The 19998-nt window shown below is 44.1% G+C and overlaps 1 protein-coding gene across 2 annotated transcripts in view; it reads left to right on the top strand.

Moving 5' to 3' along the window:
• Positions 1–359: 359 nt before the first annotated feature.
• Positions 360–19998, top strand: part of OPLAH (5-oxoprolinase, ATP-hydrolysing) — a 48666-nt gene continuing 29027 nt past the window's right edge. Inside the window, exons 1-9 of one of the 2 annotated variants that reach the window (XM_075825674.1) lie at positions 360–483; positions 12124–12308; positions 12446–12637; positions 12827–12941; positions 13985–14108; positions 14217–14412; positions 14518–14683; positions 18069–18207; positions 18761–18828. In XM_075825674.1, coding sequence (XP_075681789.1) covers positions 12141–12308; positions 12446–12637; positions 12827–12941; positions 13985–14108; positions 14217–14412; positions 14518–14683; positions 18069–18207; positions 18761–18828 — 1168 coding nt within the window. In that variant the 5' untranslated portion in view covers positions 360–483; positions 12124–12140. Of the gene's footprint in view, positions 484–8229; positions 8297–12123; positions 12309–12445; positions 12638–12826; positions 12942–13984; positions 14109–14216; positions 14413–14517; positions 14684–18068; positions 18208–18760; positions 18829–19998 lie in introns of those variants that run through there. The other variant, XM_075825675.1, reaches the window with a different exon arrangement.

Raw genomic sequence — 19998 nt, 5'->3', positions numbered from 1 at the left:
AAAAATGTGCAGGGAGCAGGTGTAATCCGGGACCCAGAGGTGAGGAAGGGGCCCCTCACCAATTATTAAAGCCCAGGGACCCCTACCATCCTGGTTCCAGCCCTGGCTGCTACATATCCTGCACACCATGTCAATGACTATGACTCTGTTGCAGTTTAGATATAAGCCGGTGCCCGTGATGTCATCTTGCCATGTCACATGACCCTGCACAGCCCCGACACCTCAATGATTGTGCTGCTGGGCGGGCTTATATAATACTCTAGCCAATCACAGGTGGCTGCTCTCCACTCCTGTCTCGTCATTGGTCGATTAGTAGGCGTGTGGATAAAGCTACATACAGGAATGCTGTTAATCCCTTCAGTGCACGAGGATACGCTGGAGGTGTAAACAGCAGCTTCAAGACATCGTATTCAGGAGACAGCAGCAGGACGGTCGTACGGGGGGATATTTCTTATAGAAGGATCGGTGTGTGTATATCTATAGGTAGGTGTATTCAGTGATCTGCGGAAAACTCCATCTGGATTCAGAGTTATCTGTTGCATGATCTGAAATTTCCACTTGGATGGTTCATTTGCAGTTTATAGGAGGCATTTGTCCACTGGATGTCCCCCCCCCCCCCCACCCTCTCACTCATTGCAGCACCCGGTATTATCATTGCAGCACCCGGAACTATGACCGCACCACCCGGTATTCCCACCGCACCGCCCGATATTCCCACCGCACCGCCCGGTGTTCCCACCGCAGCGTCACACGGCTGCAGTAGGAACAATAGACCCCTAATGGGGTTATTCACACAAACAATGTGTGCCGAGTAATACACGACCATCACTTCAATGTGCTCCAAGTGTCGGTCGTGTCTTCTGTCACTCGCGCTCTCTCCTTCTCACAGTGCGAAGTGCATGTGAGGAGGAGGAGGGTATTTTTTTTGGTCCCTGTAGGAGCGGAATCCCCAATCCGCTCCAGCAGAAGTCCCTGACTTCACTGTGTCCATATATGGACACAGTGACGTCAGGCACTTCTGAAGCGGAATCCCCGACCCTGTGGTCGTTGTCTCCGCTCCAGGAGAAGTCCCTGACTTATATGGACATTGAAGTCAGGGACTTCTCCTGTAACGGTGGCGCTATCTACAGACAGGTAGGAGAGTCCTGTGTGGCATTTCCTAAGGGGGGGCTGTGTGGCATTTCCTAAGGGGGGGCTGTGTGGCATTTCCTAAGGGGGGGGTTGTGTGGCGTTACCTAAGGGGGGGCTGTGTGGCGTTACCTAAGGGGGGGCTGTGTGGCGGTACCTACAGGGGGGCTGTGGGGCAGTACCTACAGGGGGGCTGTGGGGCAGTACCTACAGGGGGGCTGTGGGGCAGTACCTACAGGGGGAAGTGTGTGGCAAAAATTTAGAAATGAAACTCATCCGATTTTAAAACGGACAGGGAAAAAAACGGGTCAAAATTGGCCGTTAAAAACGGTCCAAAACGGCCGTTTTTATCACCCCACACTCGGACCCTGTCATGTGAATAGAGCCTTATCACTGCAGCGCCCGGTATTATCACTGCAGCGCCCGGTATTATCACTGCAGCGCCCGGTATTATTATTGCAGCAAACAGAGGAAGGTATTTTAGCCGCTGATCCTGGAGAAGCAGGTACGTGCCCAGAACGGTTAGAAGACCTTATGTAGCTGACTTTCTGCCGCAGATTTCGTCAACAAAGTGCTGGTGTAACATGTAGCTTTAGCCTCAGATTTTGTTGCAGATTTTCCGCGGCTTTCACCCCATGCATTGTAAATCTTTGAAAACCTCATGCAGATACTGTAAATTGCTACGGGATGTCCACTAATGTCTGATTCCCACGGGACGGATACGCTGGGTAAAATTCATGCAGCGTGTCCGTCCTGGAACCTGCAGGACATTCCGTCCGAAAATTCGCACCTCATTTCGGATGGCAATTTCGCTGCGGAGGAAAGCCGTTCATAATTACCCCCTCCCTCCTCTGACGTCCGCTCCGGCCTCCCTGGATGACGTTTCAGGCCGTGTGATGCTGCAGCGTGTCATTGGCTGCAGCGGTCACATGGGATGCCACGTCATCACAGTAGGCCAGACTGCAGTATGAAGGAGGGCGTTCTGGGCAAGTATGATTTTTTTTTTCTTCTGACGTTGCGATTTTTGCGGCGTGAACGCTGTGATTGTGCCGCAAAAGTCGCAATGGCTTTCTTTTGCTGGTTTTGCGTTCCCACTGAATTTAATGGGGAAAACCCGCAACGGAACATCAACAAAAACGCAGCATAAGGAATGTAATTTGGCACCGCAGGTCAAGTTAACATTCACGCTGCGGCATGGGATTTACTAAATCTCATCCACTTTGCTGCTACTGTAAACGCTGCGGAATTTCCTCAGCGTTTACGCCACTTAGGAACCCGACCTAAACGTGGCCTTATTTATATAGATGGCGGTAACGAGTCATCGATCAAACAACTTTTTTCTTAAAATGGCGCAAATTGTTCCAAATTTACCTTAATTATCCTCCTAGTATAACGTACTCACTAGACATATTATACACTTCTCTTCCTTTAAGGGTTTGTCCAGGATTAGAGAAAAAGGGTGTTTTTTTTTCCAGAACAGCGCCACTCTTGTCCATGGGCGGTGTCTGGTATTACCATTCCGTTTTATTCACATAAGTGAGGATAAGCTGCATTACCAGAAACAACCCGTGTACAGGAGTGGCGCTGTTTCTGGAGCATTTTTAAAAAAAGTAAACATGGCACATTTTATGACTCCTCCTAGCTACAGCCCTTACTCTAGAAGGTTATTGTGGTTTGAGCAAAAAAAATTGGGGGAATTTATTGTCCTCCCTACGTCCGTTTTCTGGAATAGAAAAGTTGTATTAGGCCTCATGCACACGACCTTAGATTTTGTCCATAATTACGGACTCATTCGTTTGTATTGACCACGGGCACCTTCCCGTATATTTGCGGGAAGGTGTCCGGGCCGTAAAAAGCCTCCGCTAAATACAGGACATGTCCTATCTTCAGTAGCTCTACAAAAAGTCTAGGTCTAGACCTGGCCTAAGTATTTCATGTAGGAAATCTGCCCTGGTCATGTGACGGACACCCAGGTGCAGGGGTCGTTACAAGCTCTGATAACTGTTCCTGTGACGGACACCCAGGTGCAGGGGTCGTTACGATCTCTGATAACTGTTCCTGTAACGAGCCCTGCAGCTGTGTGTCCATCACATGACCAAGGTTAGATTTTAAGCCTCTGAATCTAAACAGTGAAGGATCCCATTCAATGACAGCAAACAGAAATCTTGAAAACCTCATTCTCGGTCGGTGCCTTCTATATGTTAGACGAGGGCTCCACGGCGATTATCGCACAAGTGCGTTTACGGAATAACACTGCAATATGGCTTATAAGGTATTTCCAGTACATCCCTCATGACAGCACTACAGGAGGTTGCCCTATTGACCTCTGTAGGGACAGGAAGACAGAGAGGTTAAAAGGCCCCTCCCACCACCCACTTGCCAGTGTTCTTCCTGTCCCCACAGGGTCAGGAGCAGAGAGCGTCGCTCCTGTGTTAGTGCAGGAAAGAAACTCGGGCAGGGGGCAAGATCGGGGGTCCGTGCACTCCCCCTTCTCTTCCCCCTAAAGCCCAGGCTAACACCCCTCAAGCGAGGGGTCCCTTAGCTCCCTCCCTGAGACACCTACCTAAGGAATCCTAGGCAGGGTTCTGGTAGTGTGTGGGGGCTGGGGTTTCCCAAGCAGGCTTCGGCCGGGCCGCGGACCAGGCGGGGACCGGCAGCTCCATAAACATGGACGCATCGGCAGGGATCCTCGCTGCACCGCATAGTAAGCCTCAGCGCCGGCTATGGCGGCTGCACTCGAACACGCTGGACGAATAGCCGACCGGAAATGACGTCGGGCTACTTCCGGTCCGCGGCCATCTTGGAAGGCGGGAAATTCAAAACGCCCGCATTTAAAGGGACACGCACAGGTATGTAGTTAGAGCTGATAACTCGAACTTGGATTATTTTTTTGTGGATTGCATATTGCATTGCCTGTTACCTGTCGCGGTATGGAACTTCCTCGTCCTGATGGAACTCCAGATATGTCCCAGGGTCACGTGAGTCTCACCCTTGGGGAAGGGTTATGACCCCTTATGTATATACACCATACTTTACCTACCTTCTGTTTTCTCTAGGAAAAAGATTCCTCTCAGAGACAAACTGATAAAAAGAAGGTTCAAAAATGTACGACTTGTGCAAAAAAAAGTCCCATAGGAAACAATTGTGTCACGATTTTATTGCAAAAATACTAAAGGAGGAACAACCAACGTTCATGTCTGAACTTAGGACTATGATTCGTGAAGAAGTGGGTCAGTCAGTAGCCTCCCTCGCCCCTCCGCAAGAAAGTCCCTCACACTCCCTGGCAAAAAGACCACGGATTGAAGTGGATCAAAAATATTGTCCTCCTTCTCAGGGGTCTGACTCTGAGCAGGAGTGCTATTATCTATCGGAGGGTGAGTTAGAAGAAAGAGAGGAACTCTTGCCTTCAACTTCTTCCACTCAAGAGAAAAAAAATTTCTTCTCTTCCGAGATGTCGGATACCTTAATTCAAGCAATATGGGAAACCATGGATATTCCCGAAGAAGACCAACCACATACCATCCAGGATGAGATGTTTGGGGGTCTAACTGGAAAGAAAACAAGGGTTTTTCCGGTAAACGAAAATCTCAAAAGAATGGTGACAACTGAATGGGAAGATTCAGAAAAAAGGCTCTTCATTTCAAGAGATTTTAAAAACAGACTTCTCTTTGATCCAGAGGACACTAAGCCTTGGGATGAGATCCCAAAAGTAGATGTCCCAGTAGCCAGGGTTGCTAAAAAAACTGCAATCCCATTTGAAGATTCCTCTCAGTTGAGGGACGCCATGGACCGAAAGGCAGACGGACTACTGAAAAGAGCGTGGGAATCTTCCTCTGCCTTGATCTCAACTAATATCGCGGCCACATCAGTAGCAAGAGCAATGTTTATATGGCTAAACCAGCTAGAGACCCATTTGATGATGAAGACATCACGACAAGATCTATTAGAATCTCTACCCTTACTAAAGATGGCAACCGGATTCTTGGTAGACGCTTCAGCGGAATCTATTAGATTTGCTGCCAGGAATGGGGCTCTCTCAAATGCTGCTAGAAAAGCATTATGGCTCAAAATGTGGTCAGGAGATACGAAGTCCAAAAACAAGTTGTGTTCTATCCCAGTTACAGGGTCTCTGATGTTCGGTCCTCTCCTTGATAACATGCTGGAGAGTGCAACAGATAGAAAAAAGGGGTTTCCTGAAGAGAAACCAAAAAAACCCCCTCAGTTTGGAAGATTTCGCCAACAGAGGGATCCTACCTCACAGAACTACAGCGGGAAAGGGAAGTGCGGTCGCTGGAGTTACCCCAAAGGAAAAAGGGGTCGAGGATATCTCCTTAACCCAAATAATTCATTCCTTCCCTCAAAGCAATGACGCCAAGAGCGTGGGGGGAAGACTCCTACATTTTTATCCCAAATGGTCGAGAATAACCCAGAACCCCTGGGTTCTAAAGATAATAGAAGAAGGATACAAAATAGAATTTTCCTCCAGAGAAATTCCTAGTAACCCAGTACCAAGCAAAAGATCTTCATCAGATCCTTATCCAGGACGTCCAGAAACTACTCAGATTGAGAGCCATTTCTCCAGTTCCCCACAACGAAATATGCATAGGCCACTATTCAAAAATCTTCTTGGTCAAAAAACCAAACGGTTCCTACAGGACAATAATCAACCTGAAGGTCCTAAACAAATGGGTGAATTATCGGAAATTCAAGATGGAGTCTATCAGATCGGCTATTCCTCTAATAAGGGAAGAGGCATCAATGTGTACGATCGATTTAAAGGATGCGTATTATCGCGTTCCTATCCACCCCGCGTACCAGAGATTCCTCAGATTCGCAATTCAGGACGGTCCTTCCATTCTCCACTTCCCGTTTGTCTGCCTCCCCTTCGGCCTTTCCTCCGCCCCCAGAATTTTTACTAAAATTATGGCAGAGATCATGGCATTCATAAGAAATCAAGGTATAGTAATTATCCCATATCTAGACGACTTCTTGTTGACAGCAGATACTCCGGCTACCTTAGTCAGTCATCGGTCACAGGTTCTTTCCCTCCTACAAGAATTGGGATGGATAATCAACTTTCAGAAGTCGAGTCTTCCTCCCCAGAAACAGAAGGTCTTCTTAGGAGTACTGCTGGACTCCTCCCTTCAACATTCCTTCCTCCCAAGAGGGAAACAAATACTCCTACTGGCAGAAGTAAGGACATTTTGGGGGAAAGACGCCTGTTCCATAAGGGAATGTATGCGGATGTTGGTAATGATGACGTCTTGCATCCAATCTATTCCATGGAGCCAATTTCACTCCAGACCCTTACAGAATCTGATCTTGTCCCGGTGGGATCGAAAACAAAACTCCCTGAATTTAAAAATTCAAATTTCCGAGACTGTGAAATCATCCCTCCTGTGGTGGCTCTGCACAAACAATATAGACAAGGGAGTCCCTGGAGAATGGTCCCTAAACAGGGAAGTCTTTCTGTCCCTAACCCGAAATTGGGGTTAGCCACAAATAGACCTGTTTGCCACGAGGAAGAACACTCAAGTAGAGACATTCTTCTCCCTAAATCTCAGAGACAACCCATTGGGAGTAGATGCATTGTCCCAACCCTGGGACATTGATCTGGCCTATGCCTTTCCTCCGTTTCCTCTAATACCAATGGTATTAAGAAAAATCCAGGAAGATTTGACAAAGCTCATCATTATTCTTCCCTATTGGCCAAAAAGAAGTTGGTTTCCAATCGTACAATACCTAGCGTTGGAAGACCCTATCATGCTCCCAGCCAGGGAGAATCTTCTCTCCCAGGGTCCCTTATTCTTCCAGGGAATAGAAACTCTGAAATTGTCAGCCTGGATCCTGAAAGGCAGATCTTGAGGAACCACGGTCTGTCAGACGAGGTCATTTCAACTATCTTATCAAGTCATAAAGAAGTTACCTCTAAAATCTATCAAAAGATTTGGAAGAAATTCTGTTCCTGGCATGGAAACCCAGGACCAGACCCCTTTTCTCCCAACATTGCGAAAATCCTAGATTTCTTACAATCGGGATTCAAAAAAGGACTTAGCCCTAGTACCTTTAAAAGTACAGATTTCAGCCTTAGGTAATTTTTTTAACACTCCTCTGGCTGAACATCGGTGGATCAGAAGATTCACTCAAGCGGTCTCTAAACTGAAACCTTCCCTAAAGAAATCAGTTCCTACCTGGGATTTGAATGTGGGGTTAACGACTCTTTGTGAGCCCCTCTTTGAGCCGCTCGACAAAATTAGTATGCATTTTTTAACTCTAAAAGCTGCATTCTTAGTCGCTATTACTTCAGCAAGAAGCATTGGAGAAATCCAATCTCTGTCAATCATAGAACCGTACCTAAATGTACAAGAGGATAAGATCATCCTAAAGCTGGACCCTTCCTTTATTCCAAAGGTATCTACTGCTTTCCATAGAGAACAGGAAATAATTCTACCTTCCTTTTATCCAGATCCAAAAAACCAACAAGAAGAAAAATTCCATTGCCTGGATGTCAGGCGAACAATTCTTCAGTATCTGGATAGAACCTCCTCCTGGAGACAAGATAAAAATCTATTTGTCCTGTTTGGGGGAAAGAATAGAGGAAAGAAAGCCTCAAAAGGCTCTCTAGCGAGATGGGTAAAAACCACCATACAAGAAGCCTACAAGTCCCAAGGACTATGTGCCCCACAAGGCATCAGAGCCCATTCAACGAGGGCAGTTTCGGCATCCTGGGCAGAAAGAAGAGAAGCCTCTATGGACCAAATCTGCAAAGCTGCCACTTGGTCAAGCCATCATACGTTTTGCAAACATTATAGGCTCGATGTTCTGTCCGAGACGGATTTAAGTTTTGGACGGAAAGTCCTTCAATCCGTAGTCCCGCCCTGAGCATTATAATATGGTATTGCTCCTGTGGTGCTGTCATGAGGGATGTACTGGAAAATAGCAATTAGACCTACCGGTAATTGTGTTCTGATTTGTGCATTTAACATGTCAGTTATTATCCCTAGAAATAAAATAGGGTTGCATCCATCCTGGTGTAGTAATTGAAAAACACTGGCAAGTGGGTGGTGGGAGGGGCCTTTTAACCTCTCCGTCTTCCTGTCCCTACAGAGGTCAAGAGGGCAACCTCCTGTAGTGCTGTCATGATGGATTCCTGGAAATACAATTACCGGTAGGTCTAATTGCTATTATCTGTCCTCAGGGAGTTATCACTGTGTGTTATCTGTGGTGTTACATAGGACTGCAGATATCATCTACTACATTATCTGTACTAGAGAGTTATCACTGTGTTATCTGTGGTGTTACATAGGACTGCAGGTAACATTTACTATATTATCTGTACTCAGAGTTCTCACTGTGTTATCTGTAATCTTACATAGGACTGCAGGTAACACTATTACATTATCTGTACTCAGGGAGTTATCACTGTGTGTTATCTGTGGTGTTACATCGGACTGCAGGTAACATCTACTACATTATCTGTACTCAGAGAGTTATCACTGTGTTATCTGTGGTGTTACATAGGACTGCAGGTAACATTTACTATATTATCTGTACTAGAGAGTTATCACTGTGTTATCTGTAATGTTACATAGGACTGCAGGTAACCTCTACATTATCTGTACTCAGTTATTACTGTGTTATCTGGGGTGTTACATAGGACTGCAGGTACCATCTACTACATTATCTGTACGCAGTCATTACTGTGTTATCTGTTGTGTTACATAGGACTGCAGGTAATCATTTACATAATCTGTTCATGTTGTAGCTGCAGTGTATTTAGGTGTGGTTGTTTGGTGTCTATCACAGATACTGGTTATATACTGTTTGTCTAGATAGTAATGTTCTGCTGCCCAAAAAAAATCTTTTTTATTAACTATATTTTTTTGTGTTTTAAGAGCTTTTCTAATTATCTTTTATTCTTTTTTTTTTAACTTTTTATATTACAGCTGCTAGGTATCCTCGTTCTTTCTCAGTCCAGCTGAACGTGGGTCCTGCGTGTCTCTGAGTCACAGGTTCCACCTAATATCGATCACATCTACGTTTTGAACTTAGACTTGTTGGTTACTAGTTGGATCCTGCGTGCCAGAGACGTGCTGGACCCACTCTCAGCAGAGACGTCAGTTCAGCTGAACTGACAAATTTGGTTGAGAGAGAACGATACAGCTTCTGTTTATACATGATATAAAAACAGTATCGCAATTTATTTTTATTTTTTTTATAAAATTCAATTAGAAAAATTCTTAAGAACACAAAAAAACATGCATTAAAAAGTGTAAAGTCTTTAAAACTTTAATAGCACTAAATCCAGTCTCAGGAGTTTAGCAGATTTTTTTTCCAGTGTATTGATTTGTGTAGGGACTCTTTTCTTGAGGCCCTCCCCTTTTTTGAAGCTCCTCCTTCTTGGTCTATTTGCAGCATTTTCTGTACAGATCTATTTTTTTTTCTCACTGGAAGTTTAGTTACTTGTAGTTTATAATCATGTTGTCCTTGATTTAATGGAAATCCTCTCTCAATGTACTGACATCCTGATGAGTGTGAGCTTATACACAGCTGCCAATCTGAACAAGCAGAGCTGTAGTGTAAAGCAGAAGGAAGGACAGAACAGCAGCCTGCGCTTCTGATTACACAAAATGGATTTCAGACTACCTTGGACTCCAATAGACAATGCAGATTAGCTGGAGTTACTGATCATAGTTGGTTGTGGATGGGTCCAGGGCTATCAGATTAAAATGTGCCCATTAATAACTGATGCATTGTGATCCTGAAGAAGGCTCTTTCATGGGCCGGCATTGGAGATTTACACGGAACCTTCTACCCTCAGCACACTGATAATAGTGACATATTCATCACTGTATAACCACGAGGGATCGTCCTCACGTGATTGTGGACGTCTCCCAGTCTCCCAGTCTATTATCTTGGTTTGGACTTTTTGACTTTGTCTTCATTGAGCCGTAAAACGTTCTTTTCAAAATCCAAAATCCAAGAGCCGAAGCAGAAGGATTAATGATTGAGAAGAAGATGACTGCTGTGTCAGGACAAGCGAGAACCAGACTTTGCCTTCTCACAATTCACGCGCCCGCCTATCCACCGGTGGACGTTTCTCGTATGCTGTGCTATGCGATATGTCTCACTAGTTAAAGTCTATGCAAAACTTTGAAAGGGATTTATTTTTTTAATAAAATGGTCAATCAGTGGGTTTGGTGAAACTTTATCATTTGTTTTTATAACATTTTTACTTTTTGAGATACAGCTGCTTTGTATTCTGTATACAGAGCAGCTGTATCCTGCTCTAACACCTGAATCCGTCAGTTCTGCGGCATTGACGGGTTCAGTGTCGGTGGTTCCTGCGTGTCTCTGGCAGTTCATAACTTAGATGTGATAGTTTACAAGTGGATCCTGTGTGTCGGAGAATCGCAGAACCCGCTGTCAGTGAAACCGTCAGTCCCACTGACCTGACGGATACAGGATTCAGCTGCTCGATATACAGGATACAAAGCAGCTGTATCTCAAAAAATGAAAATTATTTTTAATAAAAAGTAATTAGAAAGTTGCACCAATCACACTGATACACTGTTATATTTAGAAAATAAAATACGCTTTGAAAGGTGTACTTATCCTGTACTGATCCCTGTGTTTTGCAGGGGAAAGCCATGGCCTGCCAGACATGTAGTATTACATTGTGACTATTAAAATAAATGTCCGACAGTTAAATAAATGGACAACTCCAGTCCGCAGGATCCACCTGTAATCTGGCATCTAAGTTATGAACTGTCAGAGACACGCAGGACCCGCTGTCACTGAACCCGTCAGTCCCACGGACCTGACGGGAGGAGGATTTAGCGTAAGATACAACTGCTCTGTATAGGGAATACAAAGCAGCTGTATCTCAAAGTAAAAATATTACAAAAACTAATTATAAAGTTGCACCAATCACTAACTGACCTGTTTAACGCACGCACGCACGCACGCACGCACGCACGCACGCACGCACGCACACACACACACACACACACACACACACGTCAGATAGATGCAGTTCCCATCCCTGGGACCCGCACCTTTCTCTAGAACGGGGCCCCCTAAACCCGTTCTATCTTACTCGGCTCTGCTGTCTCCCGACCACATCCTGGTTAGGTGATCGGGATTTACGGAAACAGCTGAGTGGTCGCTGAGCTACGCTGTTTCCGTAACTCCCATAGAAGTGAATGGGAGTTACAGAAACCACGTAGCACCACTAGTTACGCTGTTTCAGTAACTCATCCATGTATTGCAGTGTATTGTATCAACGATCTAATGATCGCTGGTTCAAGTCCCCTAGGGGAACTAATAAAATGGGTAAAAAAAAAAAGTAAGATACATTTTCAGGAGTAATAAAAAATAAACATTTTGCCCATTTTTCCCCAGGCACAAAATAAAAAAATAAAAAAATTGGTATCGCTGCATCCGTAAAAGTCCGAACTATTACAATATAGCATTATTGGAATTTAAAACCCCAGAATCCGTTTTTTTTGTCACCTTAAAAAGAATGAAATAAAAAGTGATCAAAAAATAGTACGTCCCAATAAATTGTGCCTATAAAAACTGTAGCATGTCCCAAAAAAAAATAGACGCTCACACCGCTCAAACGATAGAAAAATATAAAAGGTACTATATATGTGGATGGGTTTTTGAAACCTCATCCACAAGTAGTGGTAAAATCAGTTTTGAAATAAGTTTTTAAATTTGCAGCATGCCCATTCCGAGAATTTACCCTTTCCAATGCAGTCTCCAGCCAATGTGCTGCATGTCCCATCACCACTTCAACTCTGTATATACTGTCAGAGCAGGCCCGAAGGTTGGAACTAGCACCGGAAGTGGGAAGGATTCCATTTTGATATTTTTGTCCCCGCCCCTGAGGAACAGCTGTTATTATGAGTATAAAGGTGTTAGCTTTATTTAAACGTTGACCCCCAGACCTAATACATATATTCATAAATAATTTCCTGCCCCCGACAGGCGGTGCCTGACAGACAATGGCCGACCTTCAAAAGTTCCAGTTTGCCATAGACCGTGGTGGCACCTTCACGGATGTTTTTACAAGGTGCCCTGGGGGCAAGGTTCGTGTGATAAAATTATTATCTGAGGACCCAGCAAACTACAAGGATGCTCCCACTGAGGGAATCCGTCGGATCCTAGAAGAGGTAAGAGGCGCAAAACTGCAACTGATTTCATAGTTAGAGATCCCGATCCCTCGGTAGAGGCCCAAACATTGAACTGATCGTCTTTGGTCTTCTACGCTGGGCTCATCGTATATCCGGATTCTTTATTACTCCCCCAGGAGACTGGTTGTACATACCCCCGGGACCGTCCTTTGGACACAAAGCAGATTGAATGGATACGGATGGGGACAACAGTGGCGACCAACGCTCTCCTGGAGAGAAAAGGGGAAAGGATCGCTCTGCTGATTACAAAAGGCTTCAGGGATTTGCTTCATATTGGAAACCAGGCCCGGCCCAAAATCTTTGACCTGGTAAGCCTCACTATTATATACGCCATGGGCCATAGGGGAGAAGTAAGTTGGTGCTGCATCTGACCCATGATCACCAGTACTACATCAGCCATAGCACTTCCTATATTGGGAGAGCGGGACTAAGGGGACATACCTGTACGGAGCCAAAATTTTAACCGTAAACTGTTCTTTTGGTTTGTTTTTTCCCAGGAAATTCAAATGCCTGAGGTTTTATATGAAGAAGTGATAGAGGTGGAAGAACGAGTCGTTCTGCATCAAGAGGGCTGTCAACTTCCCAAAGACCCTTCTCTGAGGACATTCATAGGTGAGGTGACGTATACAACAAAAGAAGGCTCCAACATGTGGCACTGTATAGACATAGTAGCATACGTTACCCACGGGGACCTATTGGAAAAAGTGCCGCACGTTATTACTGGAAGACTATGTTTAGAATTGCGTAGTCGACTACATTATTGATCACAGTAAAATACATTTTATACCTTCATATACCCTCCCAATGTATGCCAAAAGGATACTATTTTGGTTTACATTGGGTCAATGGTGCCCTATAGATATGTTCGGCATGTCCCTTCACTTTTCCGGCACTTATGCTGAATGTACACAGCAACCGTCTTGTGGATCGAGCCTATAATACTGATTTGTTGCAGATACAGACCAACATTTTCACAAATCTGCCCAATAGCGACTGTCCAGTCATTATGGGCCCCATAGGGTGTGATAATTTTACCAGCTGTGCCCACCCACTCCATTCACTTACACAGTGCTGGCGTCTATTACAGGTGAAGTCAATGTTTTAATACCAACACTTTGCCCACGTTGCGACAGGAGGAAGAAGTCTGAAAGTTACGGCTACATACACCGCCGTGACTACCATTGGGATTGTGATAGGGGCTGACGTCCATTAGCGGAGTCCTAGACAAAGAAGGACATTATATCTGACGTGACCGTCACACCAGAGAGTTGCTTTAATGTCATTGCTTAGTGCTATCAGTCCCAACTTGCTTGGCACAGTCCTGGGCGACAAAAGGGCCGGGTTATATGTAAATATGTACAAAAAGAGCCATTTTTGGGCATTCCTTTTTGGATCGGGGTAAGGCTTAGATTGTCTTATGAATTGGAATTGATATGTTGCTAAGTATACAATTGATTATCCCAACTTTTTCTATCCATTCTCCACATCTCTAGCCATGGCTTCCTGTGGTGTATGGCCAGGGCTGTAAATACCTGTAGTAATGTTTTTGAATTATTTTTGAATACGTTTAGACTCTGCTTTGCCGCTTCTTCATTCACTTGGCTGCATATATGTGTCTAATACTGGATTCTGAGTGGCTGTTCTTCCATTTTCAGGTTCCACGGGTGATACTATGGAAGTCCGAGAGCCAATCAACTTGGAGAAACTAAAGATCCTGCTGCAAGGTGTTTTATCCAGGGGGATCCGCAGCCTGGCAGTGGTCCTTATGCACTCCTATACGTGAGCGGCGGGAGGGGTATATAATAGTGTAGTAATTATCTGAGGTCCTTGACTCCATGCTAAATCCCATTTTTCTTCATTATAGAGTTGCTACTTTGTCGCCCGCAGGTGGTCATCACATGAACATCAGATAGGGGACCTGGCGCGTTCATTGGGTTTCACCCATGTATCTCTTTCTTCGGACGTAATGCCAATGATTCGAATGGTGCCAAGGGGGTACACAGCATGTGCTGACGCGTACCTTACCCCATGTATACAGAGGTATCTGGATGGGTTTCGAAGTGGATTTAAAAACCAACTCAAAGTAAGACATGGGACACATACAGTTTTTTTTTTTTTTTTGTCAGGCCATATTATTTATGTCGTCCTTGTTTGATTGCATGTAGACATGTTGTGTCACTTTTTGCAGGACCTTCAGGTTCTGTTCATGCGCTCAGATGGAGGACTGACTCCGATGAGCAGCTTCAGTGGGTCTCGTGCTATCCTTTCTGGACCAGCAGGGGGAGTGGTAGGTTACGCCATCACCACCTATCAACCCGAAAATCCTCAGCCTGTAATTGGCTTCGATATGGGAGGTGAGAGAGCTGCAGTATAATACAGGATGTAACTCAGGATCAGTACAGGATAAGTAATGTATGTACACAGTGACTCCACCAGCAGAATAGTGAGTGCAGCTCTGGAGTATAATACAGGATGTAACTCAGGATCAGTACAGGATAAGTAATGTAATGTATGTACACAGTGACTCCACCAGCAGAATAGTGAGTGCAGCTCTGGAGTATAATACAGGATGTAACTCAGGATCAGTACAGGATAAGTAATGTAATGTATGTACACAGTAACACCACCAGCAGAATAGTGAGTGCAGCTCTGGAGTATAATACAGGATGTAACTCAGGATCAGTACAGGATAAGTAATGTAATGTATGTACACAGTGACTCCACCAGCAGAATAGTGAGTGCAGCTCTGGAGTATAATACAGGATATAACTCAGGATCAGTACAGGATAAGTAATGTATGTACACAGTGACTCCACCAGCAGAATAGTGAGTGCAGCTCTGGAGTATAATACAGGATATAACTCAGGATCAGTACAGGATAAGTAATGTAATGTATGTACACAGTGACTCCACCAGCAGAATAGTGAGTGCAGCTCTGGAGTATAATACAGGATATAACTCAGGATCAGTACAGGATAAGTAATGTATGTACACAGTGACTCCACCAGCAGAATAGTGAGTGCAGCTCTGGAGTATAATACAGGATATAACTCAGGATCAGTACAGGATAAGTAATGTAATGTATGTACACAGTGACTCCACCAGCAGAATAGTGAGTGCAGCTCTGGAGTATAATACAGGATATAACTCAGGATCAGTACAGGATAAGTAATGTAATGTATGTACACAGTGACTCCACCAGCAGAATAGTGAGTGCAGCTCTGGAGTATAATACAGGATGTAACTCAGGATCAGTACAGGATAAGTAATGTATGTACACAGTGACCCCACCAGTAGAATAGTGAGTGCAGCTCTGGAGTATAATACAGGATGTAACTCAGGATCAGTACAGGATATGTAATGTAATGTATGTACACAGTGACTCCACCAGCAGAATAGTGAGTGCAGCTCTGGAGTATAATACAGGATATAACTCAGGATCAGTACAGGTTAAGTAATGTATGTATACAGTGACTCCACCAGCAGAATAGTGAGTGCAGCTCTGGCGTATAATACAGGATGTAACTCAGGATCAGTGCAGGATAAGTAATGTAATGTATGTACACAGTGACTCCACCAGCAGAATAGTGAGTGCAGCTCTGGAGTATAATACAGGATGTAACTCAGGATCAGTACAGGATATGTAATGTATGTACACAGTGACTACACCAGCAGAATAGTGAGTGCAGCTCTGGAGTATAATACAGGATGTAACTCAGGATCTGTACAGGATATGTAATGTATGTACACAGTGACTCCACCAGCAGAATAGTGAGTGCAGCTCTGGAGTATAATACAGGATATAACTCAGGATCAGTACAGGATAAGTAATGTAATGTATGTACAAAGTGACTCCACCAGCAGAATAGTGAGTGCAGCTCTGGAGTATAATACAGGATGTAACTCCGGATCAGTACAGGATAAGTAATGTATGTACACAGTAACTCCACCTGCAGAATAGTGAGTGCAGCTCTGGCGTATAATACAGGATGTAACTCAGGATCAGTACAGGATAAGTAATGTAATGTATGTACAAAGTGACTCCACCAGCAGAATAGTGAGTGCAGCTCTGGAGTGTAATACAGGATATAACTCAGGATCAGTACAGGATAAGTAATGTAATGTATGTACACAGTGACTCCACCAGCAGAATAGTGAGTGCAGCTCTGGAGTATAATACAGGATATAACTCAGGATCAGTACAGGATAAGTAATGTAATGTATGTACACAGTGACTCCACCAGCAGAATAGTGAGTGCAGCTCTGGAGTATAATACAGGATGTAACTCAGGATCAGTACAGGATAAGTAATGTAATGTATGTACACCGTGACCCCACCAGCAGAATAGTGAGTGCAGCACTGGAGTATAATACAAGATGTAACTCAGGATCAGTACAGGATAAGTAATGTAATGTATGTACAAAGTGACTCCACCAGCAGAATAGTGAGTGCAGCTCTGGAGTATAATACAGGATGTAACTCCGGATCAGTACAGGATAAGTAATGTATGTACACAGTAACTCCACCTGCAGAATAGTGAGTGCAGCTCTGGCGTATAATACAGGATGTAACTCAGGATCAGTACAGGATAAGTAATGTAATGTATGTACAAAGTGACTCCACCAGCAGAATAGTGAGTGCAGCTCTGGAGTATAATACAGGATGTAACTCAGGATCAGTACAGGATAAGTAATGTAATGTATGTACACCGTGACCCCACCAGCAGAATAGTGAGTGCAGCACTGGAGTATAATACAGGATGTAACTCCGGATCAGTAATGTATGTACACAGTGACTCCACCAGCAGAATAGTGAGTGCAGCTCTGGAGTATAATCCAGGATGTAACTCAGGATCAGTACAGGATAAGTAATGTAATGTATGTACACAGTGACCCCACCAGCAGAATAGTGAGTGCAGCACTGGAGTATAATACAAGATGTAACTCAGGATCAGAACAGGATAAGTAATGTAATGTATATACACAGTGACTCCACCAGCAGAATAGTGAGTGCAGCTCTGGAGTATAATCCAGGATGTAACTCAGGATCAGTACAGGATCAGTAATGTAATGTATGTACACAGTGACTGCACCAGCAGAATAGTGAGTGCAGCTCTGGAGTATAATCCAGGATGTAACTCAGGATCAGTACAGGATATGTAATGTATGTACCTAGTAACACCGGTATTTTTTTAAAATATGTATTTTTATTTTGCAAACAAAGGATGAACATGATGTCCAATGGTAAAAGCTTCTCTGAACACTTATATCGTTGTTGTACACATTGCACTGTATATATCAAATGATGTTTGATAAAGTGATAATTGGATCAGAGATTTTGCCTCCAAAACAAAGTGAATAAAAAATTGTAAAAGTCATTGAATCATAGGACATAAAACTTACTAAGTAAAACTAAGAAGGGTCGGGAGGGGGGGGGGCGGGGGTAGAGGACAATTATTCTAGAAAAATACGATGTGTGGGGGGTCCTAACACTGCTATTTATGTAGAATATATTTCTATAAGTTCATTTGTAGGAAGTACAATAATGATGGGTGTTCATGGTGCGGTATGTGTGGACGTGCCGCTATGTAACGCTTGGGACCACCAGAGCTGGCGACGCTCGTTGCCGTTTTTCGCTCCGGTATATAGAAGTGGATCCCGGCACGTGTATGATATTATCTCTTTATAGGACACTTGGTTGAGTACATGACACCACCTCTCGTTCTTTCTCTCGGACAGGGACCTCCACAGATGTCAGCCGCTATGCGGGCGAGTATGAACATGTGTTTGAAGCCACCACAGCGGGAATCAGTATTCAGGCTCCGCAGCTGGATGTGAACACCGTGGCTGCCGGGGGGGGCTCCATGCTTTTCTTTAGGTGGGTGTCTGGAGACTGCTTTGTTTTACTGTTGTCAGCGGCTTAGTGTAAGGTGACACCGCTGTTCGGCCGCTGGTGTGCGGTGTTACTTGCAAAAATCGTGCGGACATGAGTCAGCATTCAAAAAAAAATGGCGATTTACTAAAACCACATGATGCCGTGGTTTGCCGTCACTATGTTCGGCTTTACGTCCAGTTCACATAGAGTTTCTTGACGCGGAAACCAGCGCCGAAAATGCTTGATTTCAATGGGAGGCGAAAGTGTTTTTTTCTGCGGCGACTAAAAAAAAGGCAGAATGCTCTTTCTTGCCGCGGTTCCGCCTCTGACCTTCCATTAAGATCAATGGGAGGCAGAGATCGCGTTATTTTTCCCGCGGCACTCAATGGCCGCAGACGAAAAACGCGGAGAAAACCACGGCAAGAAAGTGCAGGCAGGTCATAATCTGCCTCAAAATTCCTGCACATTTTCTCTACCTACAAATTCCTCAGTGTGAACAGGGTCTTACTCTTACAATAATATTTGTTAGGTGTTAAAAGATTAAAATATTTTGCAGGTCGGGATTGTTTGTTGTTGGACCGGAGTCTGCAGGAGCCCACCCTGGACCCGCCTGTTACAGGAAAGGTAATGGCCGTCAATATTCTATACACTGGGCGCCTCCATGGTCTGCCCCCCCCCCCCTATTTTTGGCCTTCAGGACGCAGTAATTTTCATAATTATGTTTTGTTTTTCCATCTACATAGATTTACAAGGGCTCGCATTTGCGTGGCAAGTTTTAGTTTTCATACAAAGAACTTATTGATAAACTTTTTTTTAAAAAAATTCTGAGTTTGAGACGGGGAAAAAAACACAGCAAATCTGCTGTTTTTTTTAAATATTTTTTTTATGTTCACCGCGTGGTATAAATAACATGTTAATTTTATTCTACAGGTGGTTACGATTACAGCGATACCAAATATATCATTATTTATATAATCATGTTTTTTTTCAATAAATAATTTCAATAAACCGGTTTACATTTCTTTGTCCCACTAGGGGATTTGAACCTGCGATCCTCCAATCGCTTCCATTCTACATCGCTATGCAATGCTGCTGTATTACAATATACTGGGCCCGTCAGTGTAACAAGCCCTCACATGTGTCAGTTGGTCATGATTACGATTTGGTGGTCCGCCCCTAGATGTAAAAAAAAACGGTTTCCATTCACTGACAGAAGCAGATATTTTAAAAATGGTTACAAATTTTAGACACAAAATCTATTTAAAAATTGCAGAGGTCTTCACTATGGAATGATTACGCTTTATTTACATAAAAATGAAAAAAACCCTTTAAATGAGTTGTCTCATGATGTCCTATTAGGGCTTATGGAAGGAATAGAGGGCGCTCCCTTATGGGATTCTCCTTTTTTGAGCTGGAATGGAGAACCACCCTGTAAGATGAGCGGCTCCTGTTCTGGACTCCAGCCATCCATGTATCACTACATTCCCCTGCAACAGCAAAAATAATCAGTTTGGCGGTAGCCGGACCTGCGGTTGATGTTTACGGCAGCGGCTCCTTTTTGAAAATCCTGAGCAGGGTCTATAGAAAATAGAAAATGTTTGCAATGTGTGACAGGTCCAATAATATACACTGATCACATTCCTCAGCTTATTTTCAAGATCTCTGTTTACGGTCAGTGAAAGGAAACCATCATTTATAATGCGCTACTGAAGACCGTTTTGAGACCCCTCCTATTTTTGCACCTTTATTTAATAGTCACATGACTCGGGTTGTTAAAGCACCAGGATGTACTGT

The sequence above is a fragment of the Rhinoderma darwinii genome, chromosome 5, assembly GCF_050947455.1.
Source record: "Rhinoderma darwinii isolate aRhiDar2 chromosome 5, aRhiDar2.hap1, whole genome shotgun sequence".
NCBI lineage: Eukaryota > Metazoa > Chordata > Amphibia > Anura > Rhinodermatidae > Rhinoderma > Rhinoderma darwinii.
The sequence above is the reverse complement of the archived record's forward strand: the minus strand, read 5'-3'. Positions and strand labels throughout refer to the sequence as shown.